The sequence below is a fragment of the Talpa europaea genome (genome assembly GCF_964194135.1).
Source record: "Talpa europaea genome assembly, chromosome: 16".
Taxonomy (NCBI): Eukaryota; Metazoa; Chordata; class Mammalia; order Eulipotyphla; family Talpidae; genus Talpa; species Talpa europaea.
Genome location: NC_140084.1, coordinates 48,593,569 through 48,606,227, shown reverse-complemented (window position 1 = coordinate 48,606,227; position 12,659 = coordinate 48,593,569). Strand labels below are relative to the sequence as shown.

At 58.2% G+C, this 12,659-nt stretch overlaps 1 protein-coding gene across 1 annotated transcript; it reads left to right on the top strand.

Moving 5' to 3' along the window:
• Positions 1–3,906: 3,906 nt before the first annotated feature.
• Positions 3,907–12,211, top strand: LOC311186120 (sialic acid-binding Ig-like lectin 6; the record flags this gene model as incomplete). Its single annotated transcript, XM_084257006.1, has 9 exons — positions 3,907–3,970; positions 4,044–4,412; positions 4,530–4,808; positions 4,920–4,967; positions 5,442–5,699; positions 5,773–6,066; positions 6,427–6,503; positions 7,793–7,968; positions 11,869–12,211. The coding sequence occupies 9 exons, from the start codon at positions 3,907–3,909 to the stop codon at positions 12,209–12,211; spliced, it is 1,908 nt and encodes a 635-aa protein (XP_084113132.1).
• Positions 12,212–12,659: the final 448 nt, after the last annotated feature.

Sequence of the window (12,659 nt, the reverse complement as noted above, 5' to 3'; positions counted from 1 at the left end):
GATCCACCAGAGACAGAGTGGGGAGCAGAACAGTCAGACTGACTGAAACACACTGCCGAGGGGAGCAGCAGGGGAGACAGGAGAGGTCTGCTGCACCATGTGGGTATCTCCCTGGCCGGGGATCGAACTCGTGATGCAGTGGCTGCGGATAGCTTCATAGGTTGCGTCTTAGCCCCCTGCGCCACCAGGTAGGCCCTCTAATAGTGCTTTTTGAAAAATGTAATGTTTTGAGAAAGTTTTTCCTTGTACTGCTGAACTTGCTAAGAGGTAATCTGAAAAGACGTTTTGGGCTGTTGGGACACTTCACTTTAGAGAGGGGAAATACAGACAAGTTGAAGGCAAAACCAGCTATTCCAGACAATCCCAGCAAGTCACACAGAATTATCAAGAAGAGATTTTCACTCATCAAATAGGCAGGCGGCGAGCTGTGGAAATACGATTCATAATCACACCACCATAATCACACCGAGGAAAGGCAGGATGTAATGCTGTTTCTCTAATCTTGAGTTAGCAAAAGTGAAGAAACAAAACCATTGCAGGCATTTACGCGTTGTTGGGAGACTTAAACGCTTTTGTTGGTGGTTTTCGAATGGCACGGGAGGTCATCTCCAACCTGCCTATCACAAGTGCGCAATGCATTTTGCTCTAAGGTACAGAAAAGACTGACTTTTGGGAACTTAATTTTCCCCCCAAACATGAAGCGTAGCGCTGAGCTGCTGCGGCCTTCCCCGAGCCCACCGCCCCGGAGGGCAGAGAGGCAGAGGGCTGCAGGGGGAGCTCAGACCCCAGACCCCGGACCCGAGGGGCGGCACCTCTTGGATGTTCTCCCTCTCGCTGCTTTTCTGCCCTGCGAGCCCAGGTCGGGGCCGGGGGGCCGTCTGGTCACTCGCTCTGCAGCGCCCCGTCATTCCTAGCTGGGGACCCAGCCCCGCGTCAGCACCACGGACAGCGGCGGCCCTGGGGGCCGGGGCCTGGGGGAAGTGGGTGTAAGTCCAGCTCTGCCCTCCTCAGACCCCTGCCGCCTCCAGGGCACAGCTGAAGTGGAGAGGGGCAGCAGGGTCATGCTCAGTCTCTGGCCTCTCATGGCGGGCTCCACCCGCAGTCCCCAGAAACGCCTCCCTGCCCATGCCCTTCTCCTCCGCAGCCTCTCCCCAAAGCATTGCTCCCCTTACACCCCGCCCTCCATCTCTCCCTCTCATTCTCCCTCTCCCCCCTTTTATTTCCCCCCTTAGGCCCCCTGTCTACCCTCTCTCCCTCCAGTCTTTGTTTTCCTCCCCTCCTGCTCTGCCACCTGTCTCCACCCCTCTCCTCCCGTTTCTCTTGTCCAGTCTCTGCCTGAGACCCTAATGGAGCTCTGGAGGACAGGCCTTTACTGTCTCAAGCGCTGAGCCCAATCTGTCGTATCAATGAAGGAACTGAACTGTCAGGAGGATGACAGCGTCTTTCCCCTGGAATCAGTGGAAACATTCAGAGGCGTCAGGCACGAGTTCATGCTCAGGCTGGGGAGAGTCCTGCGGCCTCAGAGGCTGACAGCTGGCGGTGGGAGACCCCAAGGCTACAGAGGCAGGGAGGTAAGGAGAAGAAAATCAGTCAGTCCCTGTGGAGAGAGAACAGTGGAGGCTGGAGGAGCCGCGGAGGTGGGACAGGTGTCTGTGAGTGCATGTGCGGGGTCACGAAAAGTGAGGAGGTGCCAGGGTGGACCTGGTCACGAGGTCTGTCTCACCTTGAACCCAAACAGATCACCCGGATCTCTTCCAGGCTCAGACCCAGCGCCTGCCCACTGGCTCGCTCCCTGCAGGTGGACTCGAGCCTCCCCAATGTGTCCCTGAGGCTCTAGTCTCCACCCTGAGGTTGGTCCAATATGGAGCAGGAGATTCCTGGCCTCCTAGAACTCTGCCCCTGGGAGACTCTAACAAACCGGACAGGGGAAGAAGGACCCCAAAGGTCATGTCTGTCTTGGGGAGAGAGGGGTTTGGTCTGCAGGAGGTGGGTTAAATATAGAGGAGGAAGGAAGGAGGGTTCAGCTTTCACTTCCCCTGCGAGGCCCAAGGGGGAGCGGGGCGGCCCCTTTGAAGGATGTTTGGGACAGAAACCATACATTTTGATCCAGGGTCACCCCAGGTCCGTGAGCAGCCGGCCTCCACACCGAGGAGTCTAATCCCATGGCGTCAAGGAAATCTCAATGCGCCTCAAAGTTACGAGATGCTGCCACCGCCGTGGCCACCAGGGTGAGGACCACAGAGCTCAGAGGAAGAGGCCAGAGGGCTGCTGGCCACAGCTGTGCCAGGGGGCGATGCAGGTGCAACCCACTCCTGCCCTAGCCAGAGGAGGGTGGGCATCTCACCCTGTTCTAGATGGGTCTAAGCCCACTGCACCCCACCTTCAGGTCCCGGGAGTGGTCACAGACCCCATCACAACCCGGAAGAGACATGTGGACCAAGAGCTCCTCGGGGAGCCTGGTGGGGACTTCTGCTGCCCAGCAAGGGAGAGGCTTCGCTGATGCCCCTTCTTTCCCTCCTCCATTGCCCACCCCCCCCCCCACAGCTGCTGGGCCCTGGTGCTCCCAGGAGGATGAGCGTCTGCCCTCTGGGCATCACATCCAAGATGCAGGAAAGCGGGGATATAGCAGTTGCATGCTGGACAGTCTCTGAGTGTGGTAAGAGTCCCCAGGGAGCATTGCGGACCCAGAAACACAGCTGCTCCCCATCTGGGAGGTGGTGGGAGGGCAGCCAGGACCCAGGCTCTTTGCTTTTTGGTTTTTTTTTTAAAGATGTATTTATTTATGCATACAGAGCTGGGGTGCAGGCCAGAAGTATGGGGGGTGAGAGGATTCACCAGAGACAGAGTGGGGAGCAGAACAGGTGGATCCAGTGAAATCCACTGCTGAGGGGAGCAGCAAGGAAACAGGAGAGGTCTGCTGCCATGTGGGTATCTCCCTGGCAGGGGAATGAACTCGTGCTGCAGTGGCTGCGCACAGCTTCATAGTGCTGAGACTTAAGCCCTGTGCCACAAGGGAGGCCCCAGGCCCCAGGCTTTGAACTCCACCCTGGGCTCCCACTCTGCTAGTTCCTCTACCCCAGGGTCCAGCCTGCTCTGGGGGGTGGCACTCCCAGCCAGGTCACTGCCAAGGCTCTAGGAGACACTCTCCTCATCCCTCCCTCCCCCACCAAAGCTCCCCTCAAACTCCCTACCTCAAAGTGTCTCAGTCCCTTCCCTGCTCCACTCCCCGGGCTGCCCGCTCCACACAGGCCTGCTTCTCCCCTCCAGAACCAACACCGCACGTTCCTGTCTGGCCTCTTGGCCTCCGGTCACTCCCTTCCAGTTCTTCCTTGCACTGGCCACAGAGGGGTCATGTTGGTCCTTACAGGACCTGCCCCTCTCCTGTGCAAGCACCTTCTGTGGCTCCCATTGGCCTCAAGGAGAGCTCAACCGGGCCTGGCCTGCCCCATTGCTTGAGCGTGTGTAGGGGGTGGGGGTGGGAGTGGGGGTAGGCCCGACCTGACTTTCTTATCCCCGTGAAGGAATGAGCACATGCAGGGAGTGAAGGGGGTGACTTTCCCACCTCACTTGTACCCCATATGCATGTGCTGCCCACCAGGGTCCCGGGGGGGAGGGGGCAGCACATGGCCGGGCAGAATGGGGAGGGGGTCTTCCCAGGCGGAGCGGGGCAGTCCCAGCTTCCTCTCCGCCTCAGGGCCTCGCTGCATATGCAGCGAAGGGGCTGCCATGACGTGTGCACACCTGCCTCTGCGGGGAGGAAGTTCCCTCTTCAGGACCCAGGCCCTGCCCTTGCCCTTTGCTGTCTGTCACCACAGCTTTCCTGTCTGCACTTTCTGCCCTCCCAGAGCTCTGGGCCCCTTGCACTTCAGAGGGACCCAGGAAGCTGCCGTGGGGCCTGAGGCAGGGATGCCTCCGCCATTCCTGCTGCTGCCGCCATTGCTACTGCTGCTGCTGCTGCCACTGTGGGGAGGTGAGCAGGAGAGGGGCCCCCACTCCACAGGGAGGGCCGCAGTCCTGGGCTGACTTTCTCCCTCTCTCTCCAGCCCCCCAGGCTCTGGCTCAGAGGCGCCAGCAGCAGCCCGTGACAGCTCAGGAGGGGCTGTGTGCCCTCGTGCCCTGCAGCTTCTCGAACCCTTACAGCCTCTATGTGGGAAAGAGATACGGGTTCTGGTTCCAGAAAGGGGCAGATGTAAACCAGGACCCTCCAGTGGCCACGAACAAAGCACAGGTGGCGCTGCAGGAGAGGACCCGGGGCCGGTTCTCCCTCATCGGGGACCCCCAGGGTGGCAACTGCTCCCTGAGCATCAGGGACGTGACCATGGGGGACAGGGGGACGTATATCTTTGCAACGGACAAGTTCGGCGGTGGTAAACACATCTACGCAGAGAAGCAGTTCTCCCTGAAGGTGATAGGTAAGGAGGGGCCGGGTGTGGGCCTGGACTAGGGAAAAAGGTCTGCTCTCAGGGGCTGCGGTGGGGCAGCTGACAACACCCCATGATGCCGCGGGCTCCTTCTCTGCCCCCCCCCAGCGCTGACCCATAAGCCCCACATCCACATCCCGGGGGCCCTGGAGTCCGGCCGCCCCGGGAACCTGACCTGCTCTGTGTCCTGGGCCTGTGAGCGGGGCACGCCCCCCATCTTCTCCTGGACGTCAGCCGCCCTCGCCTCCCTGGGCCCCAGGACCCTCCTCTCCTCGGTGCTCAGCCTCACCCCCCGGCCCCAGGACCACGGCACCCCCCTCACCTGCCAGGTGACCTTCCCCGGAGCGGGCATCACTGTGGAGACGACCGTGCGGCTCAACGTGACCTGTGAGTGAGCTCTGGGTGCTTGTGGGCAGGGTCCTGCATGCCCTGCGCCCGGGGGGAGGGTCCAGGCCCACCCCTCCCCTGGATGTTAAGGCCGCCACACCCTCTGTGCAGATGCGCCTCAGCACACAGCCATCAACGTCTTCCAAGGGAACAGCACCGGTAGGAGAGGGCCGCCTCTCCAGGAATGGGGTGCATGCGGGTCCCCCTGGAGGGAGCCGGGGTGGGTGGGAGCACTGTTGGGGAGTAAGTGGGCTACACAGGAGCAGACAGTCACCGCAGACATGGCGCACGTGGGGGGAGCCCCCTGAGGTCACCCCAAGGCTGGTCTTGCCCACCCACAGCTCCCTCTGGTCAGCGCAATGGGAGGGGCAGCCCCCCCCAACCCCCAACTCTCAGCCCCTCCTGCCTCCAGCTCTTCTTCAGCTCACACCTGCACTTCCTCCACATCCCTGTCCTGGCCCCTCTGCGCTCCTGCAGGGCAGTGTGGGCGGCTCCAGGGGAATCATGGGGAGCTTCTGCTGAGGGCTGGGGCCCAGGCCCTGTTCAGCGCTCAGGGGGACTCCCGGGAGACGGGCACAGGCCCCGCCTCATCTCTGCATCTTCCTCTCTCTTTTTCCACTTCTCTCCCCAAAGCCCCGGAGATATTGCCAAATGCTTCCTCCCTCACCATCTTGGAGGGCCAGGCTGTGCGGCTACACTGTGTGGCCGAGGGCAACCCGCCGGCCAAGCTGAGCTGGTTCTGGGGCTCCCCAGGTCTGAACGCCACCCCCATCTCCAGCTCCTCAACCCTGGAGCTGCTTCCAGGGGGGGCCCCAGAAGAAGGGGAGCTCACCTGCCTGGTCCAGCACCCCCTGGGCTCCCAGCGCGTCTCCCTGAGCCTGCGTGTGCAATGTGAGTGGGGGTGGGGACCCCTGGGCCCTGGGGAGGGAACAGGCACTGCTGACCCCCCTCCTCCCTCCCACAGCACCCCCGCGGCTGCTCGGCCCCTCCTGCTCCCCGGAGGACGAGGATCTGCTCTGCTGCTGCTCTGCCCGAGCCCGGCCGGCCCCCTCCCTGCGCTGGCGGCTGGGGGAGCGGCTGCTGGAGGGGAACAGCAGCAACACCTCCGTGGAGGTCACCTTCAGCCCCTCGGGGCTCTGGGCCAACAGCTCCCTGCGCCTCAGCGGGGGGCTCAGCACCACCCTCAGACTCAGCTGTGAGGCTGGGAACCCCCAGGGGACCCGCAGCGCCGCCCTCTTGCTGCTGCCAGGGAGAGCAGGTCAGGGGCGCCGGGATCATGTGGTGTGTGTTTCCCCCGCTGCAGCCGCCACAAAACCCTCAAGCTGTGCAGCCGGACACAGTGGCTCAGACGCCCCCAACTGCTCAGATGCTACACCACGGGGGGGGGGGGGGGGAGGGGGGCCGGAGAGGGCCGCGCTAAGTCCTGAATAATGGGGCAGCCTCCCTCCGGGGACACAGAGCAGCTCCCCTCGAGAGGATGCTGAGTTTGGTGTGGAGATGAGACAAACCTCCAATCATCCACAGGGAGAGCAGAGCCCGGGGCGCGCAGGGTCCGGGACGCGTTGGGGGGAGCTGGCGGCGCGGCCCTGCTGGCTCTCTGCCTCTCCCTCCTCTTCAGGTGAGGACGTGGGCTTGGAGGGAGAGGCCGGCCTGGAAGGGCAGAGCCACAAGTCTCAGCTGGGGGGACCTGGGCTGGTTGGAAAGCCAGGAGCGGGGAAGGGAGGCTGAGGGGTCGGGAGGCTCAGACTCGACCCACTGGTCAGAGCACAGGGTCCCCACCTGCTCCTGCTCTCGATCATGGGCGCCCCGCCAGCCAGCTGGCCTCCCTCTCACCCCTTCACCACACGGGTGCCGGGGGTGGGAGGGGGAAGGACTGCTGGTGCCTTCGGCCCAGGACCAGGCCCCCGTTTCCTTAGGGTGAAGGCGGGGACCTGCAAGGAGAGAGCAGCGCAGCTGGCAGGGACAGGGAGCTCGCGCACAGAGAACACAGCCCAGGAGGCAGGCTCCGGGGTGAGTGACTGCGCGCGGGGGCTCCCATCCCAGCCCCAGGGTGGTGGGTTTAGTTTCCTGAGGGCCCCAGTTCTGCTTCAGACAGGACAACACAATGACTGTTGGTCTGTGGGGGCTACTGATGCTTCATCGGTCAGACCAGCCTGGTCCCCTGGAAGTATCAGCCTTTCCTTCTGGCTTGTGCGCTGGGCATTTCTTGTTGGGAATTTAGGGTCAGACCCACTGAGTGCCAGGATGCTGTGGACAACAGCCTGAGGCCCCCAAGGTCACAACTCCCCCCCCAGGTCACAGCTTAGCCCCCCAGGTCACAGCTCCCCCCCCAGGTCACAGCTCAGCCCCCCAGGTCACAGCTCCCCCCACCCACGTCACAGCTCAGCCCCCCAGGTCACAGCTCCCCCCCAGGTCACAGCTCAACCCCCCAGGTCACAGCTCCCCCTCCCAGGTCACAGCTCAGCCCCCCAGGTCACAGCTCCCCCCCAGGTCACAGCTCCCCCCCCAGGTCACAGCTCCCCCCCCAGCTCACAACTCCCCTGAGGTCACAGCTCATTACTCCCTTTATGTACGTCTCAAATCTAGCACCATGTTTGCTTAACATAAATTTTACTGGCCTATACGTTACCTGTAATAAAATACACCAATTTTAACTTCAGTTAAGTGAATGTTGACAAATGCATTCACTCTGTAACCACATCCCGGGTCACGATGGGGGACATTTCCATCACACCCCAAAATTCCCATGTTCCCCTCCCCACTCAATGACCCCTTTTTACAATCACTGATTTCTGTCTCTACAGATCCATCTAGTCAGTTCTGAAACACGCACTTAGGGCTGACCAAGCATAATTACTACATATTTTGAGTAAATGAATGGGTAATTGATCTAATTTCCATCAGTCCCAGTCCTGACCTGGTCTTGGCTGCTGTCTCCCACCCGCCACTGCCCAGCTCTTGAACCCTCCCTCCCTTCCTCACAGGACCATCAGCACCAGTTCTGGACAGACCCCTCTTCAGGCCCCTCAGTTCCTCCTGGGACAGGCGCGGTCTCCAGAGAGAGCCAGGAGCCGCACTACGCCTTCCTCAGGTTTCACAAGCTGGAGCCTCAGAGGCGGGAAGACAGTGACACTGTGTACTCAGAGATCAAGATAGACAAGTGAGGAATTGCCCGAGCCACAGCCTTGGAGAAAGAGTGAGCACTTGGTCTCTATAGGGCTATTCACCTGCCAGGCTGCCATGGATTAGGGAGCTAAAGTGGCAGAAGTGGCAGACCAACATGGACTTGATTTCAGGGTTGATTCTGAACCCCCTCTCCCTGACCTGGAGATGGCGGTCATCTCCCTGTGTCTTCCCTGGTGCTCCATAAATGCCTCTGTGTCCTCATGTTATAAAGACGCCAGGTATAATGGATTAGGAGCCAATCTAAGAACTTCTAACTGAACTAGCTCTTTAAAGACCGTGTCTCCAAATATACTTGCCGCCTGAAATCCTGGGGTTAGCACTCCCACTTACGAAGTTTACAATTTCAGTCCCAACACTCAGTCTCTAATTGCTATCAGATTAGTGCCCATCTTGGGATGTGATGCATCGCTAGGACATGAGGAATCCACAGGACTTGTGGCCAAAGAAACTGAATTCAAATCCATCCAACCTCTTGCTGAACACATCACTTTATCTATCCAACTCACTTAATTGTCCTGCAGAGGAGGAAATGACTCATCTCATCAGATCCTATGAAAGATCAAGGCTTACAGAACCTGACCTTCCATCAGGACTGTGGTGAGCTATGATAACAAGTTTCTGCCAACAATATCTCGTGAATAGAGGACCAGAACACCAGAAGTTTATGTGAATCCCTACTCAAAACCCTTCATGATAGCCCAAAATAAAGTTTACTTCTCTCATCTTTCTGTTCAAAGCTCAATATGCCCTTGTCCGCGCAGAATTCTCCTACCTCATTCATTATGTGTTCAGACCCAGGGTGCCTGGCTATCAAATTGTATCATGCACTTAAGAAAGAAATAATACTGACTCTACACAAGCTCTTTTAAAATATAGGAGAAGGCCTCCCTGGTAGCATCAGGGGTTAAGTCTCAGCATTATGAAATTATCCACAGCCAGTGCAGCATGAGTTCCATCCCCAGCCAGGGAGCTACCCTCATGGCACACCAGACCTCTTCCTGCCTCACCTGCTGCTCCCCTCAGCAGTGTATTTCAGTAGATCTGCCTGTTCTGCTCCCCACTCTGTCTCTGGTGAATCCTCTCACTCCCCACACCTCTGGCCTGTACCCCAGTTCTTGTGTGCATAAATAAATAAATATTTAAAAAATAAAACACAGGAGAGAAGGGAACATTTCCTGACTTTTCTCACGAGGCTAGTACCACCCTATAATCACAACCAGATAAAGACATTGCAAGCAAGGAAAACCTAAGACTTGAATATTTCTTCTGTCCATGGAGCATAAGTCACAGCTAAAGGCGAGGAAAGTAAATACAGCCATATGAAAAATGATCAGTACCTCATGACCGAGGGCGTCCCCACTCTCAGGGTGGTCCAGCCTCCAGGTGCTTTGTTCAGCTCTCCACTGGACAGTAAGTAGCGTGTCCTGGTGTGTCCATTTCACTTTGTGATCTCCAGGATCAGGACTCATCCCTGTATGTTTGGAGGATTAAGGACAGAATAAACAAATGAAAGACCACCTCTCCACAGCGCCAAGATGCATAACTAAGGACAAAATGTCAAAGATATACCAAGTAAGCACTAAGCAAATGAAAACTGGGGTATCTACCCTAAAATCTAAGGACAGAGGCAGACAGCAGGGAGGGTGGGCACTTCATAAAGATCAAAAATCACTTTTAGATTCTAAGTGTGTGTGCACCTGCCAGTGGAGTCTCACAATACACTAAGTACTGATATTTACAGAATTGAAACTCCTGTGGCAGCAGCCCCAGGGGCGGGACACAGTATCTCCCCAAAGGACAGAGAACTGGGGGCAGGTATGTGAGCTCCTGCACAGAGAGGGGCCTCCCCCAGCTTCCCAAGTTCCCCCATGCTGTACCCACTTCCTTGAACATCCACAGCCTGTCTCGGGGTCTGGCCAAGAGGGGCCCACTTTCACTTTGCAGAGTGACTCCCCAGGGAAGGACACTGACCAGGCTGGGCCTGCTAGGCTGGGGTGGCGTGAGGCCCAGGGCCCCAGGGTAAGACCCAGTTCCCCTCTGAGGAGGCTCCTGCTGTGACCTCACCCTCCTTTTCCTGCGGCGCCTCCCCTGAACCCTGCAACTTCTATTTCATGAGAAGAACAAGCCTGGAGAAGCACTTTCCTGCAGCGGCCATACCACCCGGACATGCCGCTGTGGCTGCTCTGGCACAAGGGAGGGGCCACTGCACCAAAAAAGAGAAACCAATGACAAATAAGTAATGAAAATACGCTCAACATCGCTCATCCTTAGGAGATTACAGATGAGTCATTTTTATTTTATGGAAACCATAAAGTGACTTAAAGAAACATAATGAAAACTCAAAACCTTCTAATCCATGAACATGGTCTACCTTTCTTTACTGTAAAAACAACTGTGTTTGGTTTCCTTTATGTGCTCCATTCTTACTTTTTTTTTTTTTTAAAGATTTATTTATTTATATAAGAACCAGGGTACAGTCGGAGGCAAGGGATGGTGAGAGAATTCACCAGAGACAGAGCAGGGAGCAGAACAGGCAGACAGACCGAAGACACTGCTGAGGAGAGCAGCAGGTGAGACAGGAGAGGTCTGCCGTGCCATGGGGGTTTCTCTCTGGCCGACCGGGAATTGAACCCATGCTGCAGAGGCTATGGACAGCTTCACAGCGCAGCGTTCAACCAGCTGCTCCACCGGGGAGGCCCCATTCTCACTTTTTTTACTAACCTAGAACAAAGGGTTCTTTTACTCTGGAGACTGAGTTCCTTCTGTAAGGGTGCGCGAATCCATTTAAGCCCCACTGAAGGAATACATATGTCGGGTCCACTGTATTTGAAAGATTTTACTAATACTGGCAACTGCTATGATGTGGTCATGTCAGGAATTTGCCAGACACAGACTAATCAGAGTAGATGAACCACAGAAGCTCCCCTCTAATGATCACTGTAAAATGCATCCTCCAGTCCTGCTCACTGGAATTTCCCTTGAGCCACAGATGACTTTAAGAAGCAGATTATTACATGACACGAAATGCTCCCTGTATGATGAGGAATTGAAACAGCACCTCCTCCACACTCCTGTCCTGGCGGAGGCCACGGAGGGCCTAGGCCTGGGCTGGCGCTGGCTGGGCTGCGGTCTGGGGTCGCACGGCTTGGGTCCCAAAGTGGGGGGACTGGACAAACCCTCCACCCCCCCATCCCCCCTTCTAGAACAGGAGTTCTCCATGATAATGCTACATCGTTATTATTTTGCATGATTATTATATTTAAAATTCTGACTTTGCAAGCTAGAAGGGAAAAGAAAATCCCACGGTCCCATTTTAGAAAACACTCAGGTAATGGGCGGGCTCAGCCCTAAAGCCCACAGAGCTGAGTGTTTGGGGAAGCAGGGAGGCCACTGGGGGTGCCCCTGGGGTGGAGACTGGACCAGTCTTGCCCTTGTGGTCTCCGGCCACCAGCACGCAACTGCTCCTAAGAGTGGGGGAATGAATGAATGAGTGAATGAATGCTGCCTTCACTTCCCCAGGACCCCACAGTCTTCTTCTGCCCCGCTGCTCACGCAGACCCCAAAGTAAGGCCCCCAAGGGTCTAGATGGGGCTGGGGCCCTCCAGGTCAGAGGGGAGCGACCAGTCCCTGGTGTGGACATAGGCTCAGGGGAGCCCTTGGGGGACTTGCCGTGGCTCAGAGGTGCAGGTCCAGGCTCTGGTGCTGGAGGGAGGTCCTGAGGCGGGCAGGACACGGGTCAGTCCTTGTCTGCAGACCCTTGGTGCTCTCTGGGCCCTGCTGTGGGGTGTCGGCCCTGCTGTGCAGGTGCAGAGCTAAGGCTCAGAGTTCCTCTTCTCTGAATGGCCACAGTCACATGCTCCCCTACTTCCTGCAGATCCCACTCACTTCCCACAGAGGCAGTGCTGGAGATCCTGCCTCTGCTGCTGCCCCTGCTGTGGGTGGCTGAGTGGACAGATGGGGGAGGGGCAGCGGGTGGGGCTGAGGTTGACCCTTCTGCCCCCACACGGTCCTTGGCTCAGGACAGGAAACTGTGGCTGCTGGTGCAGGAGGGCCTGTGCCTGTGGGTGCTTGGCTCCCTCTCCTCCGACTGGGGCTCCTCTCCTGCCTCTGCCTCAGCTCTTGGCTACTGGTTCCGGGAAGGGGTCAGTGCAGACAGGGGTGTTCCCGTGGCCATGAGCAGACCAGAGGGTAATGTGGAGGCAGAGACCTGGGGCTGATTCCACCTCCTCTGGGACCCCCGGACCTACAACTGCTCCCTGGATATCAGAGACGCCAGGAGGGGGGACGCGGGGAAATACTTCTTCAGGGTGGAGCGAGGACGTGCTACAAAACACTCCTTCACACGGGACAGCCTCTCTGTGCGCGTGGCGGGTGAGCAGTGGCTCCTGCGGAGGCCACGGAGGGCCTGGGCCTGGGCCGGCGCTGGCTGGGCTGCGGTCTGGGGTCGCATGGCTTGGGTCCCAAAGGGGGGGGGCTGGACAAACCTGAGGTTCTCTCAGAGCCCCCCAATCCCGGGTCTCCCCGCTGCCCCCCAGCGCTGACTCACAGGCCCCACATCTGCATCGCGGGGACCCTGGAGTCCGGCCGCCCTGGAAACCTGACCTGCTCTGTGCCCTGGGCCTGTGAGCGGGGCACGCCCCCCATCTTCTCCTGGACGTCTGCCGC